The sequence below is a fragment of the Polypterus senegalus genome, chromosome 3, assembly GCF_016835505.1.
Source record: "Polypterus senegalus isolate Bchr_013 chromosome 3, ASM1683550v1, whole genome shotgun sequence".
Classification (NCBI taxonomy): domain Eukaryota; kingdom Metazoa; phylum Chordata; class Cladistia; order Polypteriformes; family Polypteridae; genus Polypterus; species Polypterus senegalus.
In genome coordinates, this window is record NC_053156.1 from 111,285,128 (window position 1) to 111,309,058 (window position 23,931).

Sequence of the window (23,931 nt, forward strand, 5' to 3'; positions counted from 1 at the left end):
CATCACAGCATTAGTCAATTTTACATACTACAATACTAGTTATATTGATCTGAATATCTTCTGTCAATTCTAGAAAAAATATCTTTTTAAAACATCCTTAACATAGTAACTTCCAAAGGAGAAGTAAAGGTTAATTGATTATCTGGAATCATCAAACTTTATTTCTAAACTCTGTAGTAATAAATTTCCACCAGTTTTGCTTCTGTAAAATGCAGTGTGATTCTGTGTCCAACCTACCTATCCAGTACGTTTAAGTGTGGAAAGGTCTTAATTGAAAAGACTATTGGTTTTCAGCTTTCATAACAAGTACTCACCACTTTTAGTTAACAGCTCCAATACTGCACTTGCTATTGGAGGGACAAAGCATTTATTCATATCCCCACGTACAAGCCTTCCAAAATTAACATCAGATACACTGTGGAAAAAAAAAATAAAGTTGAGTGAATATTATAAAACTTTAAATATTTTTGCACTAAATTAAATTACATGCCAAAACCCTATAGCCATTGTGGCCCTCCCAATTAAGGACTAAGCCCCCCTGATACACAGCAACAAGTTAAAAACAGCTAAACTGTTCCTTTTAAAAAGTATCTATAAATTAGATTTGTAAGCCCATGGCTGATCATTTTTATCACTTTCAGCAGTGGCTATCGTCACAATCATCAGTATTAAGGCTCATTTATACTTCACGCTCAGAACGCGTACGCGCCCGCATCATGGCTGCCACGCATTCCTAGCGTTCATTTCACGCATCCTCTGAGCAGGTCCTCAGAAATTAACGCGACGCGTGCGCGAGTTGCAGTACCAGCAAAAAGTCGGGGGGCGCAGTGTGCTAAAAGTCGTAACGTGACGTCAGAGTCTCTGTTTACTATCTACAGTACCTGTGACAGCAAGCCTCTATGGAGATCCTTCGGGGATCGATGTGCGCACTTTGCTGTTTGATGAATGGCTCAAATACAGCGCTATACATTATGTTGCCGATGTGAAGTTGCAAAAAAAAAAAAAAATAGACGGCACAAAAGATGGTATGTGACACTTTTAAAATGTATCGTGTCATTTATATGTCTTTTTTATTTTTTAATTTTTGCAACTTAACAACAGCAACATAATGTATAGCGTTATATTTGAGCCACTGAGAAAAAAATAAAGGACACGGTGAAAACGTGTATTTTGTGATTAAAGTGGAAATTTCGGCTTTAATCTCGAAATGTCCACTTTAACCTCGCAGTTTACTTTATCATTAAAGCAGACCGTCGTAAACGTTATCCCAGTTTTTAATCGTTACGAGCTTCTTGGACCTGACAGCAGGTAAAGTAAAACAATAAAAAATAGATGGCACAAAAGATGGTAAGTGAGACTTTTAAAATGTATCGTGTCATTACGATCGGGAATATGCGACGCTTGAATATAAAAGCACCATGAATGCATCTGTATGTCGGCATTTTGCTTCAGCAGCGGAAAATGGCAATAGCTCGCCAAACAGAACAAATTAAATGTATGATATTCCAACTCTCTGCACATTTAGAATCTTTAGATTTATACTTAAATCACTTTCATGATGAAATGCATTAAAATGTGTATGTTACATTTTACATATAATTTCGTTTAAATAATGAATACTGTTAATAAAAACACACATGGGGGAATAATTACACACATGGGGTGTCACGGTGGCGGAGCTATAGCACTGCTGTCTCGCAGGGATTTACGTTGCTGATATTTCCTGCTTGTATTCCACACTGTGCTCCGCTTTCCTTCCAAAGATACGCAGATTTGGGGATTTGGTGCCGCTAAAATGACGCTAGTGTATGTGTGTGCTTGTATTCACCTTGCGATGAGCTGAGGCCTCGTCAAGGGATTGTTTCTCACTCGTGCCCAATGCTTCCTGGAATGGACACATCCCTGGATTTATGGATTTAATCAATAAACATCCTTTTCAGAGATATTGCGGTAAGGTGTTATCGGAATTTAATAGGTGTTTTAGGCAATTCACAACACAGAGAAGCCGAACATGTTCTCACCGTGATAATATCTCGCACTGCCACCTGGTGGATTCCTCCAGATTTACGTAAAGTATGAGCGCAAGTATAAACACTACAACGCTTGCGTAGCAGGAGCGTCCTCTGCAGCATGCGTCGCGTCGCGTGAAGTATAACTCCGGCCTTACAGTTTAAATGTAATTAAACACTATATAGCTCTTACATAAAGGAGTTAATGATCCTCAACATGAGTGTTGAACACCCCACTGTAGTACTTGTTTACCTAATGCTTTGTGGCCAAACACAGCTTCATCAGTATGTTTGCTATAGACACTGCCATCATAGCCCTGAATCAAGAATACTGAGACAACTTAAAGAGAAGAGACATGTCTTGCAACACTGGGCACCAGAACAACTTTACCCTTAATTATCAACAAATCCAAGATACTGGTTCTAAACTCAGAAAGTAGGAGACAGACCACACTTCCATATGAACCAGATGAAATATGGTGGATTGGATCAGTAGAGTCATTTCTTGGAATGACCATCACTGACGACCTGATGTGAATATAAAATATCTTTGGTGTAATCAAGAAGGCTCATTAGTGCCTTTACTTCCTTAGATGTCTAAGGAAAGTGCAGAAACCTTAGTCTATGCTTACCAACTTCTACGGCTGCACAGTGAAGTCTATACTCCTCAGGCTGCATAATATTCGGGTATGACATTTTCTTGGCTCAGGACCACACAGCACTGCTGTGAGACTATAACTAGCATTAACCTGTCCTCTTTTCAGAACATATATGACAAATGCTGCCTTAGAAACATAAATAGCATTGTTTACTGCGCCTTCCTGCTCAGTCGCTGTTCTCTTCTGCATTCATTCTGGCGGATGATGCAGGACCATTACCAGTAGCAGATTCAGAGTTAGTTTTAATTGACAGGTCATAAGGTTACTGAGCAGCCACTGATGCTGAAAACTGCATGATTGATTCTTATATTTATATGTTTAGTTCAATGTAGGATGTTGCATCCATTTCTTTTTTCCCTCTTGTTGATAACACTACTGTCACTAGTTTGTGGGTTTCATTGAAGAATTTCACAATGCACTTAAACTTGTTATCAGCAACATTTTCTTATTAAAGTTCAAATGCATCTTCTTCATAAATGACACTATTTTTGGCTTGGTTATGATCCGAAAGTCTCATATTATGTTTTGTTAAATGGAAACCCATTTTCAAGAAACAGTGTTGCTAGTAGGTATCAAATTTTAATAATATAAATAGAAGGAACATAAGACATTTAATTACTATTTTTGATACTAAGAGGAGAACATCACCATTTTCTCACCCTGACCTGCTTCAGTTTTTGCCTGCAGACGACATAAATCTGGTGAATTTAATTAACATCTCTAGTCACTCATCATCTTCTCCTTCTTTCGGCTGCTCCCTTTAGGGGTTGCCACAGCAGATCATCTTCCTGTCCTCTACATCTTACTCTGTCACACCCATCACCTGCATGTCCTCTCACACCACATCCATAAACCTTCTCTTAGGCCTTCCTCTTTTCCTCTTGCCTGGCAGCTCTATCGTTAACATCCTTCTCCCAATATATCCGGTATCTCTTCTCTGTACATGTCCAAACCAACACAATCTTGCCTTTCTGACTTTGTCTCCCAACCGTCTAACCTGAGCTAACCCTCTACCGTACTCATTTCTAATCCAGTCCATCCTCATCACACCCAATGCAAATCTTAGCATCTTTAACTCTGCCACCTCCAGCTCTGTCTCCTGCTTTTTGGTCAGTGCCACCGTCTGCAGCACATATAAAAAGCTGGTCTCTCTACTGTCCTGTAGATCTTCCCTTTCACTCTTGCTGATAACCTTCTGTCACAAATTACTCCTGACCCTCTTCTCCACCCATTCCACCCTGCCTGCACTAGCTTTTTCACCTCTCTTCTACAAACCTTGTTACTCTGTACTATTGATCCCAAGTATTTAAGCTCATCCACCTTCGCCAGCTCTACTTCTTGTATCCTCACTATTCCACTGACCCTCCTCTCATTCACACATATGTATTCTGTCTTGTTCCTACTGACCTTCATTCCTGTTCTCTCTAGAGCATACCTACACCTCTCCAGAGTCTCCGCAACCTGCTCCATACGATTGCTACAGATCACAATGTTATCAGCAAACAACAAGGTCCAAGGGGACTCCTGTCTAATCTCATCTTTCAACCTGTCCATCACCATTGCAAATAAGAAAGGGCTCACAACCAATCCTTGATGTAATCCCACCTCAACGCGGAATGTGGACAACAATACAGATTTACGGATTTCTAGACACTCATAACTTTGCTAATTAAATTAACTTTTTGATAATACAAGAAACTAGAAACTTTTGTTGTCAACTCTCTTTTCAGGGCAACTTAAATTCAACAGAAGAATTCCCACATAAGTAAAAAGTGCAAGTTATAATATATTTACATAACATGATTTAAATAAAACTGTAATGATGATAGAGGATTTTATATAATTCAATACTGAACCTTGACCTAACTGCAAATTAATCCAAAGATGTGCAAGTGTCCAGTTTTGCAGATACCCACTAAATAATGCAAATGAGCGGACTCGGCTTCAACTTTAATAGTGGTGTGTACGAATACAGTGCTGGACATGTTCAGTGGAGGGATCCCATCATTGTTGTCAATGTCACAATGGTTTGAGATCTGCATGCTGGTAAGGCTGCTCAGTTGGATGAGATCTAACCAGAGGAACAGAAAGCACTGGACATTGTTGGGATAGAATAGTTAATGTGTCTATTCAATGTTGTATAAAAGGCAAGTAATTGACACTTGGGCTGGCAGGCTGGAGGTCTCAACTATAGAGGGACCATACTCCTCAGGATTCCAGGCAAGGCCTATGCCAGGGTGCTGAAGGGGAGACTCTGGCCAATAACAACCTAATATACAAGAGGAACAATGTGGGGATTGCTGCAGGAATATGGGGGTAACACAGTCACACTTGCATGTATTTGGACCCTATACGAACAGATTAAGAGCTGTGTCAGAACACTAGGCATTAAGTTAAATTTATTCATTGTGGATGTCGGACTCTGTCAAGGCTGTGTTATTTATTTGTTTTTGGTTTTCATTAACAGTATATTAAGGCACAGTCAAGGATGGGAGGGTGTCCAGCTGGGGAGGCGTAGGGGTAGGATGTTGCTTTATGCAAATGATGTTGTCTTTTTGGCCTCTTCTGAATGTGACCTTTGGCACAGACCTGAGAAATTTGCTGTTGTGTACGAAGTGGCAGCACGGATGAGGATCAGCACCTCCAAGTCAGAGGTCATGGTTCTCTCTGACCTGCCAGGCTTGCTTTCGTCCTGACGCTGACCAGGAAAGGTGGTCCACGAAGATGAGAAAAAGGAGCAAAATATTTAATATCCTTGAGGGGCATTTTAAAACCACCAAGGCAGTACAGAAAAATATAAACAACAAATTAATCACAGAAGAAATTACATAAAAGAAATTAGACTGATCAAAGAGAAAACTCACCCATCAACATCCTTTTCTTTTTTAACAGAGTTGAGTACCCTGCTGGTCTGAAAGACTGATGGAAGGTGTAGAAATATGCCATGAACACTAGAGTCTTCATTCAATTTTATAATCTCATCCACAATCTTAAAAGAGACAATTAAAATTCTATATTTAGAATTTAGTTGAAAATATACTGTATTTTCACTATTGTGCAAATTAAATATTAATTAAAAATTAAATCAATTAAAGGTACCTAAATGAGAATCTTTAAAGTAAAATAAAGAAAGTGTAAAGCAGGTTATGATTATTTTCTAATATTTCTACAAACATTTTCAAAAATCCATTTTAAAATGTGGTGTATTAATAAAGCTCATTAGGATAATGTTAAGAAACATACTTTTGTGATTATATTTTATTTGACAATTAAAAAATAATACAAAACCATTTGGTAGAAGTGAAGAAAAACAGCACCCTTAATCAATCAGTGGATTATTTGCTCTAACGTATTATAAAAGGGTGACATAAAACATCATTAATGCTGCTGTATCACAAATTCAGTGTGAAAATATGCATATGCCAAAAAAATCTGATTTATAAAACTTGGCATAAACATATTTCTATACAATTTACCTTTGTAAGTCACAATTTTATAGTTTTCTCAGTGAAGCTTTATCTGTGGTGCTGTAAAGGATACTCCAGCTAAAGAACAAACTGCAATTTACCAGAGCTAATGCAAATTCCATCCATACAGTGGAATAGTATACTAATGATTTGTCCTTGACCGGGTATTTGATTGGACATTTCCATTTAAGATATGTTTTCAGGGAACACTGTTGCTGTCACTATATTCACAGAACAAGAGTATCTATTTGCATTCTTAGCATTAAGTTAAATGCATTTAAGGTGGGCAGAAGAATGCAAGATGTTTAACTTCTCACCTCCTTTCAAAGGACAGAATCTCAAGTCAGACTTGAAGGTTTAGACAGTATAAATTAGTAAAAGGCCAGAATATTTAAAGAGTAAACAATTAGGAGCATACAGATGGCATGTCTGACATTTACGAATGATTTGAGTGTGATCCCCTGAATGCACTTGTGTGGTCCATAGCAGAGTGTAGCAGTATGGGTCAGATTAAATATCTCCTGTCCAAATTTATTGTTCCTTCCTTGAAAATCCTGCAAGTCATCTAAAGGCAAGTAAGGGAGAACTAACCTACTTGGAAATGCTTAAGTGATTCAGGGTCTTGTTACTGTAGATTGGGGTGCCCACACTTTTTCGGCTTGCGAGCTACTTTTAAAATGACCTGGTCAAAATGATCTACCTACATTAAACATGCTATATATTTATACTGAGTATACTTTATACATAAAATGTATGTTGTCATACCTTGCATAACTGAATAACCTTTATGGCACAATAACAATTCAATACATTTATGGTCACTACAGTATTTGGATTTAATAATCATCATGTGGGAATAGGCTGACTCCCATAAATAAGTAGAGCCGAATAATGCAGTCAAGGAGCTTTTGAATTCAGCCGAGTGAAAAATGACGGCTGTCCGATTAACTGAGATTTTAGTTCCCTCTCCTTTCTCTTTCTCAGAACGTTTTTTGGAAGGAAGTCAGTTTTGTAGTTTTTATGAACAGTTTGAAAGTGCCTTTCCACATTTTCCTTCTTTGGAAAGCAATGATAGCATAGCAATGATAGATTGACAGATCAGACAAACACACTTCGATTGTGACATTGTGAGAAAAAAATCCTCTTCCAATTCCACATCCAGCCCATACCCTCCCCAAACAATTTCTTTTAAATCCCTTCTTTAGTCGATATAAATTGGAAAGCTAACTGCATTACATAGTTTTGCAGTAGCTCGCATGTTTGATCATGCGTTCGGGATGACCAGTGTGTCAGAAGACAAGAAATCTCAGACTGGCCGCCCTGTATGACAATCAAGTGGCACATGTCATATGGAGGATATATGATAGACTAACGTTTTAAAAAAAATTTTTTTGAATGCAACACGATCTACCTGCACTACCTTTGCCATCTACCAGTCGATTGTGATCGACGCTTTGGGCACCCCTGCTGTAGATGATATCAGAAGACTGACCAATAAACTGGAGGAGAAGCGGCAGGAGTACTTAAGACATTATAGACTGTGGATGGTGAATCTATAAATAAAACCCATGCACAGCACTCCTAATTTCAAAAGCAAAAGAATTAGATAATTGTATGACCAGTTTAACAGCTTGCTGCATGACAGAAGGGGAAAGCAGAGATCAGGGAGGTTCTCACTGTAGAATCCCTATAACTATGGATTGACGGGAGCAAGGTGACATTATTTGTTTCATCTTGTGTCTTAAGTATGGCTGGGGCCATCTGAGAATTGCCAGGATGGAACTAAAGATTGGTGCTGGAAATAGAGGAAATAGTGCAGGGCTCTTTTTTTTTTTAAATAGAACTCCTACATACTTTCTTAAGTTTTCATAATGCTCCTGCTTGTTGACTAAACCAACCTCATCAGCATCAACATTAAAATATTCTCTTCCAATCAACAAGAATGAAATATGGCTAGTTTTCTTTTTTAGCCAAGGTAACAGCTGTTTCTAATATCACTAAAAATCTGTACTGACACATATTTTCTATCTATTTAGAGTGCAAGAAAAAGAGAAATAAATATCCCTGTTTTGACCACCTGTTCCTACTTGTTTGACTGCCCTTAAGACCTCAGTCATCTGCTGCTGAGAACTGCAGAATGCATATTGTTCAGTCAGCAGTCAGTTCAAATGACCACCAGTTGCTTGACCCCTTTCCCCCTTTGCAGTGTGTTTGGCCAGTTTGAATGCAACCATGCAGCTAAACAGCACTACTGTAAGTAACAAGCATGCTCTGTGTATCCGGTGTCCTACAGTGCTTCATAATAAATCCCATTATAACTTTGCAAATTAAAAATTTTAAAAAATGAAAAAGTAATAATAATTAAGACAAGAATTTTTATAATACGCAGTAAAATCATCTTTTATCTGAACAATGCTTGTGCAATGTTCTGAAATGGTTTTAAAAATAAGAATGGTTGAACTCAAACAACAAAGTACCAGTTGCAGAATAAATGCTTTCACCTGGTGTGCAAAAGAAAGAGTTAGGGGGAGCATGCCATCAAACACTCCCCAGAGGATGTACTATAGTACCAAAATAAATCTCCAATAAATGTTTTCTCCATGAAATTTTTTTTTAAACACCACAGGTAATAATCAGCAAATACGAAAATTAAATCCATCCTAACTAGGCAACTCTCACGCCTCACCTATCCTTAAAACAAATAGAGCAAAATTACATCCTACATAAATTGTGTATTAGCTTACTGTTTCAAATTCATTTTGAGAGAGGTCACTTTGACTAGAAAAGTTTGTATACAATACATAGTTTCCTCCTTCACATATCAGATAGACGCTCCTGTGGGTAAATCGACAACCAAGGGCAATTTAAATGACCACAGAGACGCGTGGGTGTCTAGTGTCTGAATATGTTGCCTGAGCAAACCTCAACGACATATCTCTCTCACACAAACACACACACACAAACATCAGTTGCAAAATATGTATTAAACAAAAATGCTTCTTCCATGAAGTACATGAAAAACTAAAAGTGTTTCAAATTTCCACCAATCCATCCATTTTCTAAATTCAGTTATCCAAAGCAGCGCAAGACTGGAACAATTGCTGGACGCACACACACACACACACCAAGGGCAAATTTAATTTCGTCAACGCACCTAATAACCTGCATGTCACTCAAAACAGTCAGCCCAATCCAAGAGCACCTGACCACATGCATACATTTAATAACTTGTTTAAAAAATAAGAGCATGATAATTTTACCACATTTACAATAATCAAGTTTCTGTCAATTACTAATGGAACTTGTGAACCTTTTACTAATATTATTTCAAGTAAGATCTAATTTACAGTATATTGTAACTGTATATTACAAACAACATTATTTGGAATGTGTTGTAAATGTATATAGCAGTACAGTTGTGACTATGAAAAATGCAACTTTTTTAATAGTTTCTCCAACCCATCCTCAGCAAAATCCGCCCAGGCCAATTCTCGAACTATAGTTATCAATCTATATTCAGATAGATAGATAGACAGACAGACAGACAAACAGACACCAAAATAAAAAAATCCAAAAATAAAGATTTGAAAAATGCTAGTGTGCAGTAGATACTAGAAGAAGTAAGTCCTGGTGTTTCAGCCTTTTCGTGTTTGGTAGTCTATTCAACATTCTGATGAAGAAGTGAAATGAGACAATTCTATACGATGAAGGCGCTAGGTTACAGGAATCGAAACCTGCATAAGAGATCTGTCTCCGCAGTACATCCGCATTAATTTCAAATTCATAAAAAGTAGCCTTTAACACGGAAACGAACGTTCCTTTGAGCGAACTTGAGAATCGGGTGAAAGGTCGCATCTCGTCATACTTACTCACTGGTTTCTTTTAGACCTGCTTCAATGCTGTGGTGATAATCCTTACCAATGGATAGAAATAGAAAAATGCTATAATTAAATCCCTGTAAATCTCTTAACACCCGCTATGCGTATGTTGTTAAAATATTAACGCTCTAGTAGGGAAATTATTGTGTAATCCGAAATCACCAAACAGTTATAATAACATACATGACGCTAATATCGTTGAGATATAGCTAAACACATAAAACAGGGACTCATTTGTAACACAAGTTCACCGTCGTGTTAGATCGCAATAACACTCGTCGAAGACTCAAGCAAGTAGCACAAAGGTATAAGATCTCCTACTGCTAACATCTAGCTAGAATCGTTGATGCAACAACTGTGTGACCTCGCAATGGACTGGTGTGATTATAGACAATTTTTCAACACACTGCTAAACCTTCCGGCTGTTGTTCAAATAGTCAGCATTGCATGTCGAAGCTTAATTCCGCTTTCTGTGTAGCTATCAAGCTCACTCGATTTATACTTTATGCCTTTGGATGCAGTAAACGCAAATGTAACGATGCCTTTCAGGATTGGATTCGGTCTCTGGTGTTCTGTATTTGACACAAAGGTACTTCTAACTTTAAATCTTTTTAAAATCAAAATTGTGTGTTTGAAGTCCATTAGGCCACTTTCAAGGTTGAAAATCGGAGGTTAAGTTTTTTAAATATTTCATGGAAAGCCGCTATATTTACCCTTTTAGTTACTCAGTTTTTTATAGTCCACATAAAAATATTTTTTCTAAAACTAGAGTCCTGCCACTGAAGAAATGTTTACATTTGAAAATATCTGATAGTTCTATAAGCAACCCAACTGGTCTGAAACCAACAGTTTCAAAACAGCACCGGTTCCACATTAATTTTTTTTTTTAAATCTACATTGGATCCTCATGTATTGGTACTGAAAACTCCTCCATATTTTTGCACCAGATGGAAAAAAAACAGATGCTTCCCAATACTAACAATAGTTATGTACTAAAGGCAATTCATTTTTGGGTAATAAGTTATCATTGTGCATACAGACAGAGGTCTTGATGTATGGAAACAAAATGTTTCAAGGTAAAGTAGTAATACTCACTAACCTTGATGTCAGACAGTAGTGATGTGTTGCATGTTGATTAGCACATGCAAGTAAAAATTTCATTGTACTATGTTAAACATGACATGTTGACTCTATAACCCTAATCTTATTTTCGAAACCCACTTTTCCTGGTGTGGGGGCACAATGCCCTATGAACCTCTCTCTCTTTTTTTTTTTTTTTTTTTTAAACTTTTCCACTTTCTGACCTGGGAAACACCTAGCATTGTATATATTTTAAAATCTAAATTATTCAAGTATAAATAGCCATCTATTTTCTCCAGTGTTGTATCGCAAATCAGAATCCTAAGGAACCACAACCTACATTGATAATATTGAGGATAATGAAGGAACCAACCCTGAATGAGTCATCTGTACATTTACAGTACTAGAGATTAAAATAAAAATTACCTTTACAAGAGGATGTGTAGGTCTTTAAAATACCTAATATGAATTTTGACTTGGATCACAATCACAGACAATTAATTAATACACTTAATGTAATTATTTCTACATATTCATATCACTAAAATTACCATTCAAAATTTACTAATCAACATATCTGAAACTGTGTGTTTAATACAATCTGCAGGCACACACTGCAGTCTCCTGTATAGCAGATAATGGGTGGCTGTGCATTATCCATGACCACAGTTTACAGTTTTGCAAGAAGCATAAACTACTTCCTACATGACCATGATAGCCCATTTGATATGTCATTTAAAAATATTTTAATATTGTTTTCAAATGTAAAAAGAAATAAGGAGTGTATGTTGAAATGTAAAACAAAACAAGACATTTTCCTAAGTTAGCAAACTACTAACTTCACCAGGATTTAGGAGAGCTTCTGAACTTCTAAATCACTAGGAGATGCCAGAAGATGGTGTTCAAGCTGAGATTGTCATGCACCTCCCATAAAAAGCTGAATGTTTTGGAAAAACTGCACAATAATGAACTTGTAAAAATATATTGATTTGAAAGAGATGGAATAATGTTTGCAACATTATAATATTCCTGTACATTGCACGATCGAGTCATCCACACAGAGAAGCCATATGCTGTCAGCTGATATTAAAGTGTTGGCAATAGTATGCTTTTTGGCCAAAGGGAAAACAAAGCTTTGCCATAGTGATGATTTGGGTTTCTCACTACCAAGCATTTCTTGAATTCTGCACCAAACTTTGAACTCCTTTACAATGTGTAAAGTAATACACAGATTCATATATTTCCTCACCACTGCACATGAAGTAATGTCAAGGTAGGCTGCATTCATTCTAATTGTGGTGCATATTAAGATCATTGGTGGATAAGCACACATTTGTAAATCACATGCAGTATCACCCCAACACACAGGTGGTCATGGATGCAAAATGTACTATAGTAGCCAGCATATTTCCTTGAAGTTAAGCGGAGCCAGATGAGTGATTGACAGTAAAATGTTACAAAGGTACACTGGGCTCAGCATTCCGCAAAACCTATGAACATCTGCTTTATACCTTACAAGCCCAGGAAGGTTCAAGAAGGTAGGCAGGAGCCTCACAGGAGATTAGAGGGAATCATGGAGAAAAATAAGGTTATCGGGAACAGTAAAATTAGGATGTTACTCATTCCCACTGGGACTGGGAATAACATGTTTCCTAACTTCTCATGTCCTACTCTGAAGTAGGACAAATTCTTATCCTAGTCAGGCTTTTAGTGCAATTCCTAGAAGTAATTTTGATATGCCTGATAAATATGAGCCCTGGTCCTTTTGTCTTCTGGTCTGGTTTCAGTCTGTTCTGGTGTTTCACTTGATCTGAGCACTGTCCTTAAAACTCACTGTAGTAAAAAGAAAAAAAAAATGGTCTCTTCCTTACAAAATGGGATAGGTGTCCAAAATTTTGTTGAAACTGGAGCAAAGATGTGGAATTGTGTAAAAAAACACACACATTTAGCTTGATATATTAGATTCATTAAGAAGTTTATTCTCAAAACACACTTTATGCAAGAATGGAGGGAGACTGAGCCTATCCCAGCAACAATCAATGACAGAAGGTAAACTTACATAGAAAATTACTTAAATACAGAGCTCATTCAACTAAAAAGGCAAGTTAAGACTTGCCAGTAATCTTAACCTGTACATCTCTGAAATGAGAGAGGAGGGAAACCTTAGAATAACTCTGTGAGCATAACATAAAAATGCCAAATACATATTGACAGTTCTTTGGCCATGACTTGAACCTTGTTTTCTTGAAATGGGAAGTACTAGCACTAGCTACTATACTACCATGTTTCCTTTTAATTCTTTTAATTTTCAATCCACTTATCATAGTGAAAATTGCAAATGAAACTTCCCGAGAGGCCTTCTTCCACCACCTCCTGGGGACACTCTTGGCCCACCTGACTGTTTTAATTACTTCAGTATGCCCTAGATCTACCCTGGGAAATTGTTTCATTGGACTATGCTTTGCACATCTCCCACCCGAGAAAGGCATCTGGGGAAATCCTAATTACATGACCAAAACAGCTCAATTGGCTCCCCTTGAATTCAAGGAGCAGTAGTTCCTCAATAAGGCTCTTTCTAATTATACAATTAAAACTCCTCACCCTATCACAGATAATGAGCCCAGAAACCCTGCACAGCAACCTGATTTAAGTGCTTGTACTTCAATACATATTCTTTCTGCTACTACCACCCAGAGTTTGTGGCAATAGGTGAGAATCAGCATGTAGATTGATTAGTAAATCAAAACCTTTGGCTGTCTCCTTCTTCACACTCACATTCCAGTACAATGTTCATACAACAGTGGCTGCTGCAATGATTTGTTGGTCAGTCTTATGATCATGTCATGTCTCACTCATGAACAAAACCTTAAGACACTCCAACTACTCCACTTGGAGCAGCTGCTCACCTCTTAATTAAGGGGAAATGACACTCTTTTTCAGGAGAGGACCACAACCTCAGATTTTGAGGTGACAATTCTCATCCGAACTGCATCAGTTGTAACCTAGGTGCAAATTGCACAGATGCATTTCTTATGGGTCCCTAACTGGAAACTATCCGGTCCTCTCCACCAACTTGATATCCTGTCTATGAAAATCATGAAGAAGACATACACCTTGACTCAAGGCCAAGTATGTAAACAAAGATCTTACTCTGCCAAATAGGGAGTAACTGGCATGCAGCAGTGGCCCAGGAACCCCATTATCTCAAGATAGTTATCTGCAATCTTAGCATCCTCTATATCTGTCACACTTATAATGCAAAAGTCGCAACATCCAAGACCACATCCTCCAGCAACCAAGAGCTACGTTATAGCAACAGGACTCATGAAATGGTGGCACCCACATGCAAAACAAAATGTTGTTGGAAACTGAAAAAAATAATTTCATTATTTCACACAAGATACAGTATTATGGAGTACACAATTATTAAGTAATGTATTCTAAAATGTACTTGCATAACTAACAGGTCCAGTAATAAACAACAATGTACCTCGTCTTCACTGCACACGGATGGAAGGCAGATGTGTATAATGTTTAATCCAACCTAAAAAGAAATAGGTTCATTTTAAATAATAAAACAAAACAGTTAGGCAGCATCATATACATTACTACATAAAGACACCCTTTAAAAGAGTACCTCTGCTGCAATCTTTTTGTTCACTTCTAACATATAGTCATCTTCCCCTGCCTGTAGAAAAAAAACAGACATATCAACAATTACAAGAAATTATATACACTACTATTCAGAAATTTGGGGTCACCACGAAATTTTCATGTTTTTGACAGAAATTGTTACCTTTTATTATCAACATACCATTACTGTACATTGTAAAATAAAAATTTAGCCAAGGCTTTACTAGTGTTTATAATAGCTATGCCTGCTTGAAATGACTGATTTTGAATTTACTATTCACATATGGGTGTAAAACCATTTTCAGCAGCAATTTTTTCATTGTCCTATTGGTAAACTTCCTTAGCTTATCCTTACTTATTCATGCTAACTGGTTATTAGAAAAACCTTTGCAATTGCATTAGCAACGCTCAAATCTGTTATTCTGTTTTCTTAATTTTCAAGGTGCTAGCATTGCTAAAGTTCAGTTCTGGGTTCAAAAATAGGCAGAATTAAAAATCTTTCTAAAGAAAAATGTCAATCTACTGTTTATTTATTTATTCATTTATTTAGCACAATAAAGGTTATTCCATGTGATAGATATTCAAGAAAGTGAAGATTTCATACAAAGGAGTCTATAACTGTTTTGAAAGAAGAGGGCAAACTGGATCTAACCAGTATATAAAAAGATGGGGTTGGTCTAGATGCACAACTGCATAAGAGGAGGAGGACATCAGAATCTGTAGTTTAAGAAACAAATGCCTTACAGGTCCTCAGCTGACTTATTTAAAATACACTCCAAAAACCAGTGTCATACGCAACTGAGAAAAGACAATTCTGGGATGATGAACTTAGAGTTTCAAACAAAAAAAAACATATGTGAAACTGGTAAATAAAAAGAAAAGGTTAAAATGGAAAAAAGAACACGGACATTGGACAGAAAATAAATGAAAACGTGTATTATGCTCTGCATCCTGGAGTCATCTTTTCTCTGTTGCAGCTCCTTCTTTAACCACTAAGGATTAATATAACGAACATATAACTGTGCTCGCCGCCCTAATCCGTCTGTCGATCTATGGAGGAGCATGGCCTCATTCACACTCAGTTGCAAACCATCCCAATACATGGTGGAGTTCACAGCTCAATAATGCCAACAGAACCTTATCGTCCCCAAAATGAAGTGATGCAATTTTAAGACCAAATTGCTCTTAATAGGAGCCCCAGAACACCATACTCTCCCAATACCTCCAACAGAATCCCCCAAGGAACACAGTCATACGCCTTTTCTTAGTTCACGAGACACATGTACACTGTTTGGTTGTATTCCAATGCCTCCTTAAGGATTCCTTATGACGGTACAGAGTTGCTTCACTGTTCCTCAGCCTTGGACAGAATTTACATTGCTCCTCCTGAATCTGAGGTTACACAACTGGGCAGAGTCTTCTTTCCAGTAACCGCTCCACCTCATCCACCAATTCTTAACTCCTTCTTTCCCAAGATAGGTGATATTCCAATTCCCAAGGGTGATTTATGCGTCTGGGTTCAGTCCACCAAGCCCTCTGCCTTCAACTGCCACTCTGGTCACATAACACTCACCCCTTATACGTCCTGTAGGTGGTGGACCCACAGGGGAGCTGTGAGTATCTGCTAACTTCATTCAAGATAAGGAAGACAGAAGTTTTGAGATAAGGTAGGTCTACTTGCTAATCACTGGCTGCCAATTAAAAATAAACAATTAAAAAATGAACATTTAATTAGACAAGCGAATTAAAATGTGGGCACATAATGAGATAAGTTAAGAAGATCAGTTAATAACAAACACTGATAGCATAATTCAAATACTAGTTCTCTAAAAGACAACTGAGAGATTCAAGCACAAGAGTTGGTAATGCATGAAACACATGTTTATGCACCATTAAACCATCTTTTGTCTGATGAGGCTTTTCCGTAACAGGCTGTTTTCCAAGGCTGTCTTAAAAGCATCAGGAATACAGCAGGAACAAGCACTGGATAAAACATACCATGTGCACTAACACATATATTCATACTCAGTTTTAACTAATATTAGGTTACCAATTATCCTTAAATGCATGTAGGCTTAATAAAATATATGGATAGTCCCTGAAAGCACAGCCAAATTGCCCTGGCTTAATAAAAAACTACAATGTTGGAAAACAAATAATATCCAGCAAAAAATACAGAAAATGTCAGTTAGGATCTGCTAGATACATCTAGACAATATTGTTTATATTTTGTATCATGGTTAACCCAGGGATGAAAACCCAGCCACAGGGGATGCACAAACCAGTGTTTTTCTTCGTGCCGGTCCCAAGCCCAGATAAATGGGGAGGGTTACGTCAGGAAGGGCATCCGGTGTAAAATTATGCCAAATCAATATGCGGACAAACAAATTTCCATACCGGATCGGTTGAGCCCCGGGTTAACAACGACCGTCACCAGTACTGTTAGCCAACAGGGTGCTGGTGGAAATTGGTCTACTGTTGGCCGAAGAAGGAGAAAAAGAGGGGGGAGTTGTGTCCGGAGGCAGAAGAAGAAGAGGAAAGTAAAGAGAGTGGAACTAAGGGTAGGAACTTTGAATGTTGGCAGTATGGTAAAGGGAGAGAGTTAGCAGATAAGATGGGAGAGAAGGAAGATTGATATATTGTGCGTGCAAGAGACTAAAGGGAAGTAAGGCCAGGTGGATTGGAGGTTGATTCAAATTGTTTTATCATGGTGTGGATGGGAGGAGAAATGGGGTAGGAGTTATTCTGAATGAACAGTATGTCAAGAGTGTTTTGGAGGTGAAAAGAGTGTCAGGCAGACTAATGATTATGAAGCTGGAAATTGGAGGTGTAAAGATGAATGATGTTAGTGCATATGCACCACAAGCTGGGTGTGTAATAGGCGAGAAATAAGATTTTTGGAGTGAGTTGGATGAAGTGATGAACAGTGTACCCAAGGGACAGAAAGTGGTGATTGGAGCGTATTTCAATGGGCATGTTGGTGAAGGGAACAGTGGAGACGAGGGGGTGATGGATAGGTATGGTGTCAGAGAGAGGAATTAAGAAGGTCAGAGGATAGTGGATTTTGCCAAAAGGATGGACATGGCTATGATGAATATGTATTTTAAGAAGAGGGAGGAACATAGGGTTACGTACAAGAATGGTGGAAGATGCACACAGGTAAATTACATCCTGTGCAGATGAATTGATCTGAAGAAGATTGAAGACTGCAAAGTGGTGGCAGGGGAGGGTGTAGTTAAGCAGCATAGGATGGTGGTCTTTAAAATGACGTTGGAGATCAAGAAGAGGAAGAGAGTGAGGGCAGAGCCAAGGATCAAATGGTGGAAGTTGAAAAAGGAAGACTGCAAGCTTGAGTTTAGGGAGGAGGTGAGACAGGCATTGGGTGGCAGTGAAGAGTTACCAGACAGCTGGGAATCTACAGCAGAAGTAGTAAGGGTGACGGCAAGAAGGGTGCTTGGCATGACATCTGGAAAGAGGAAGGAGGAAAAGGAAACCTGGTGCTGGAATGAGGAAATACAGGAGAGTATACAGAGGAAGAGGATGGCAAAGAAGAAGTGGCATAGTCAGAGAGATGTAGAAAGTAGACAAGAATACAAGGAGATAAGGCCCAAGGTGAAGAAAGAGGTGGTGAAGGCTAAAGAAAAGGCGTATAATGAGTTGTACGAGAGGTTGGACACTAAGGAGGGAGAAAAGGACCTGTACCGATTGGCAAGACAGAAGGGCTGAGCTGGGAAAGATGTCCAACAGGTTAGGGTGATAAAGGATAAAGATGGAAACATACTCACAAGCGAGGAGAGTGTGTTGAGCAGATGGAAAGAGTACGTTGAGAGGCTGATGAATGAAGAGAACGAGAGAGAGAAGAATTTGGATGATGTGGAGATAGTGAATCAGGAAGTGCAACAGATTAGCAAGGAGGAAGTAAGGACAGCTATGAAGAGGATGAAATATGGAAAGGCCGTTGGTCCAGATGACATACCTGTGGAAGCATGGATCTCTAGGAGAGATGGCAGTGGAGTTTTTATTCAGATTGTTTAATGGAATCTTGGAAAGTGAGAGGATGCCTAAGGAGTGGAGAAGAAGTGTACTGGTGCCGTGAAAAAGAGAGTGCAGGCAGGGTGGAATGGGTGGAGAAGAGTGTCAGGAGTAATTTGTGACACACGGGTATCAGCAAGAGTGAAAGGGAAGGTCTACGGGACAGTAGTGAGACCAGCTATGTTATATGGATTGGAGATGGTGGCACTGACCAGAAAGCAGGAGACAGAGCTGGAGGTGGCAGAGTTAAAGATGCTAAGATTTGCACTGGGTGTGACGAGAATGGATAGGATTAGAAATGAGTACATTAGAGGGTCAGCTCAAGTTGGACGGTTGGGAGACAAAGTCAGAGAGGCAAGATTGCATTGGTTTGGAGAGGTGCAGAGGAGAGATGCTGGGTATATTGGGAGAAGGATGCTAAAGATAGAGCTGCCAGGGAAGAGGAAAAGAGAAAGGCCTAAGCAAAGGTTTATGGATGTGGTGAGAGATGACATGCAGGTGATGGGTGTAACAGAACAAGATGCAGAGGACAGAAAGATATGGAAGAAGATGATCCACTGTGGCAACCCCTAACGGGAGCAGCCGGTAGAAGAAGAACCATCATATGCAACTTATATGTGTTTTACTCAAAACACAAAAAATTGGTAACATTCCCTCCAAAAAACCTAAAAAATAACATTCTATATTTTTGTGTAATTTTTGTCTTTTCATCTCAAATCTGAATTGCTTGTGTGTTAAGGAAATTGAAATGTTGACTTCTCTGTCCCAGTATTTAATAGATGGCAGTGCATGAGATAAACCTCTTCCATCATGCAAATGGCACACAGTAATAAAACTAATATGCAACTGAAACATTCAACAGCATTGCACATAAAAGTGAAATTAATGGGTCTTAATTTGTTGGATTTTATTTTCACACACACACTGCCTGTTAGAACAAAAGAGAATATTTCAGGCTCACCAGTAACAAAGACTACTTTTGTTGAAGCCTGGTACAGTTTGTTTGACTGGGCCAAGGTTCTTGCCATAGTATGGTACTCTTAAGATAATCTGTAAGATTTTATAGTCTTGTAATTGTAAAGTGTGAAAAATGATGCATGAACAGAAATAATATAGCATAAATTATACTTTTTTTCCTTTAGCAAAGACAAAAATTAGAAAACAAATACTGCTCACCTGTATAATAGCAAGGACTGACTTGAAAGTGGGACATGCTCCCTGCAATGCTGCAATTTCTTCTTTAGACTTCTGAATGATTCCTCTGCAATACAACAAAGAAAAGTTTAAATTCCAAAGGAAAATGCCCAATCATTGTGCTCTACAAGTTTATACTCATGTATTCATTTGTTTATTTCCACTTCAGTCACAATGGATCCCCATAATCCTTTCAAATTTATTCTGCATTCTTTTTAATCAGCGCACAATTTTCTACTGATCTGAACTCTTAATCTATGTTCTTCCCACCTACTTTTCAGAGCATTTCATAGACATATTATCCCCTTCAAGTACCACAGTAGTAAATTGCTTAGCATGGTTATTTTACAGCTTTTGAGTCCCAGGACTGAATCCCAGTTCAGATGCTGCACGGATGGAGTTTGCACAGGACAATTTACAGTATATTTAGCCTTTTTTGTTAACATAAACCAGCATTTCTAAACCACAGTTTGGACAATAATTGCTGCATAATCACCAAATGTGCATCTTTTGTCTTTGTCTAAGTATCTTACACCATTCGTAAAAAAAAAAAATATTGTTTCACTTTTCTAACCAAAGTCTTAATTTAAAAGTTTAGACGAAGCTCTACTATTTCCATTCAATGGAGTGAAGAAAATAAATCTTAAAAAGCTGGTTTGCTTATTTGTCTGTTGCAGATTTGACTATTGTAATATTTCTTTTTACTGTTTGGCTGTAAAAAAACAACCACTTACTACTCTGCAGTTGCAGTAATTCAAAATAGTGCAGCAAGGATCATAACTAAAGTTAAGATCTATGATTATTGTCGTGCTAGGTCCTAAATCACTAGCTTCCAGTTTACTTTGGAGTCAGTTTTCAAGTTCTCATCTATAAAGCCTATAAACAGTAGAACCTATCAATGCCAGGCTATATACTGCTATCTAAAGATGCAGAACATTTTAAAAATCTAAGGCAGAATTGGGCAATATACTGGTTGATCTGGTATACCAGGTGAAGTTCTTCTGGTAATTATTTCAAAAAAACATTGATCCTTCCTCGATCGCAGGGGTTGCGTTCCAGAACCCCCCCCCCCCACGAAAGATGAAAATCTGCGAAGTAAAAACCATATGTTCATATGGAGTTTTTTTAATATATTTTAAGCCCTTATAAACTCTCCCACACTCTTATAAACATTTTATGCACAGTTATACAGCATAAACCCTTTGTATTCTCTTAGATATTAGGTAAGATTCGTTGAAATTATGTATGTAAACACACTGTTTATATACAGTAAATATTATTTTAAAGATATTAAGCGTGTCCGATATCACATCTGTTACAGCCAATACGATAGACAGGCCAACCAGCAATAAATATGTACAATGCAAGAAAAATTGTATACAGTAAAAAGTGTGTACAGTGACACTAAACGTACGTACATGTACTAAGTACTGTACGTAGAAAATTTATTATGGTTACTCACCAACAATGACATGACAACTTGTCCGATAACGACGAGTTTAATTTTACTGCACAACAAAGGAGATCGTTACAGCTCTTCTAAAGGAGCCTCTTCAGGCGACTGTGTAGCACCACTGTTGTTGTTCTTCCGGCAGTCTTCAATCCAAATCCCTAAAGCAGATTTCATCCGGACTACCGCCTTATTACGTCCACTTACAACTCGTTTTGCGTCCTGGTTAAAGGACACTACGGCCGTAGATCTTATATTCTTTTCCTCCTTTTTAAATAAAAAGATTCATGGACTCACTAATGCCGTAATGGCATCCTACACCGGTGTAGCTGTTTCCTTCCTTCAGTATATCCAAAACTTTTACCTTTTCGGCAATCGTTAGTATCTTTTGTTGACGCTTGGGCACGGCCCCTGAAGCAGTAGCAGGAGCAGATTGTTTTGGAGCCATAATGAAGGGCTTCACTATGCACAAAGATAAACACAAAAGAGCACAAATGTTAACTCTTTACACAGCGAAACACGTTGATGCTGAATGAGCGAGACAAGACTTCCTGGTTAACGCAGCGGAATCGAATTCGCCGCTCCATCACTGAGCCAATCAGCACACAGGAACTTAACTGCATGTTCTGGTTGGATAGCTTCTTAGCCATCCGCCAATAGCGTCCCTTGAATGAAATCAACTGGGCACACCAACTGAAGAAGCATGTACCAGAAGTAAAAAGACCCACTGTCTGCAGAAACCCGCAAAGCAGTGAAAAATCCGCGTTATATATTTAGATATGCATACATGTAAAATCCGCAGTAGAGTGAAGCCGCGAAAGTCGAAGCGCGATATAGCTAGGGATTACTGTATGGGTTTGCTAAAGTTTAGTGTAAAAGATATGAATGCATATAAACATAAAATACAAAACATGCATTCAAAAGGAAATAGGAAATGTGATTTTATGTTGGGGTATTTATGTGTTAAAGGGAATGTTTTTGTGTATGGTCTTCTATGTGAACTACACATTTGTTGTGCCTTTAAACCTGAGTGAGTCTATGCAAACAAGAGGCAAAAGCATGAACGAGTAAGAGAACAAGTGAGTAAATAAATGGTAATAAACATGTACTGTACTTTTATTGTTTGAGAGAGGTGAATACCCGCTATTAAATATGTTTGAGCAACAGAGTGTTAACAAACATTTTGACACTTAATTGGCCAATCATACATTTGTTATTTATTAAAAATATGTTCCAGTCTGAAATATATACATAATTTCATAATAGACAGCAGGAATGGACTGGCTTCTCAAATGAGATAGATGGACCTTGACTGGCCAGAAAGCCTATATAATGGAAGGTGACATACAGTTGTGCTTGAAAGTTTGTGAACCCTTTAGAATTTTCTATATTTCTGCATAAATATGTCCTAAAACATTATCAGATTTTCACTCAAGTCCTAAAAGTAGATTAAGAGAAACCAGTTAAATAAATGAGACAAAAATATTATACTTTTTATTACATATTTGTGAATGGCAAAAGTATGTGAACCTTTTCTTTCAGTATCTGGTGTGACCCCCCTTTGCAGCAATAACTGCAACTAAACGTTTCTGGTAACTTTTGATGATTCCTGCACACTGGCTTGGAGGAATTTTAGCCCATTCCTCTGTACAGAACAGCTTCACCTCTGGAATGTTGGTGGGTTTTCTCACATTAACTGCTCGCTTCAGGTCCTTTCACAACATTTCAATTGGATTAAGATCAGGACTTTGACTTGGCCATTCTAAAACATTAACTTTATTCTTCTTTAACCATTCTTTGGTAGAACGACTTGTGTGCTTAGGGTTGTTGTCTTGCTGCATGACCCACCTTCTCTTGAGATTCAGTTCATGGACAGATGCCCTGACATTTTCCTTTAGAATTCTCTGATATAATTCAGAATTCATTGTTCCATCAATGAAGGCAAGCCATCCTGGCCCAGATGCAGCAAAACAGGCCCAAATCATGATACTACCACCACCATGTTTCACAGATGGGATAAGAATCTTATGCTGGAATGCAGCGTTTTCCTTTCTCCAAACGTAACACTTTTCATTTAAACCAAAAAGTTCTATTTTGGTCTCATCCGTCCACAATATTCTTCCAATAGCTTTCTGGTTTGTCCACGTGATCTTTAGCAAACTGCAACCGAGCAGCAATGTTTTTTTTGGAGAGCTGTGGCTTTCTCCTTGCAACCCTGCCATGCACACCATTGTTGTTCGGTGTTCTCCTGATGGTGGACTCATGAACATGAATATTAGCCAATGTGAGAGAGGCCTTCAGTTGCTTAGAAGTTACCCTGGGGTCCTTTGTGACCTCGCCGACTATTACACGCCTTGCTCTTAGAGATCTTTGTTGGTCAACCACTCCTGGTCTTGAATTTCCTCCATTTGTACACAATCTGTCTGACTGTGGTTTGGTGCAGTCCAAACTCTTTAGAGATGGTTTTGTAACCTTTTCCAGCCTGATGAGCATCAACAATTCTTTTTCTGAGGTCCTCAGAAATCTCCT

At 38.2% G+C, this 23,931-nt stretch overlaps 1 protein-coding gene across 1 annotated transcript in view; it reads right to left on the reverse strand.

Annotated features, from left to right (window-relative positions):
- mthfd1l (methylenetetrahydrofolate dehydrogenase (NADP+ dependent) 1 like) overlaps positions 1 to 23,931 on the reverse strand; it is a 400,198-nt gene that overhangs the window by 364,646 nt on the left and 11,621 nt on the right. The window contains exons 2-6 of the mRNA XM_039747812.1: positions 19,935 to 20,019; positions 14,731 to 14,781; positions 14,584 to 14,637; positions 5,533 to 5,657; positions 315 to 415 (exon numbers count right to left, since the gene is read on the reverse strand). Of these exons, the coding sequence (XP_039603746.1) occupies positions 315 to 415; positions 5,533 to 5,657; positions 14,584 to 14,637; positions 14,731 to 14,781; positions 19,935 to 20,019 (416 nt within the window). The remainder of the gene's footprint in view (positions 1 to 314; positions 416 to 5,532; positions 5,658 to 14,583; positions 14,638 to 14,730; positions 14,782 to 19,934; positions 20,020 to 23,931) is intronic.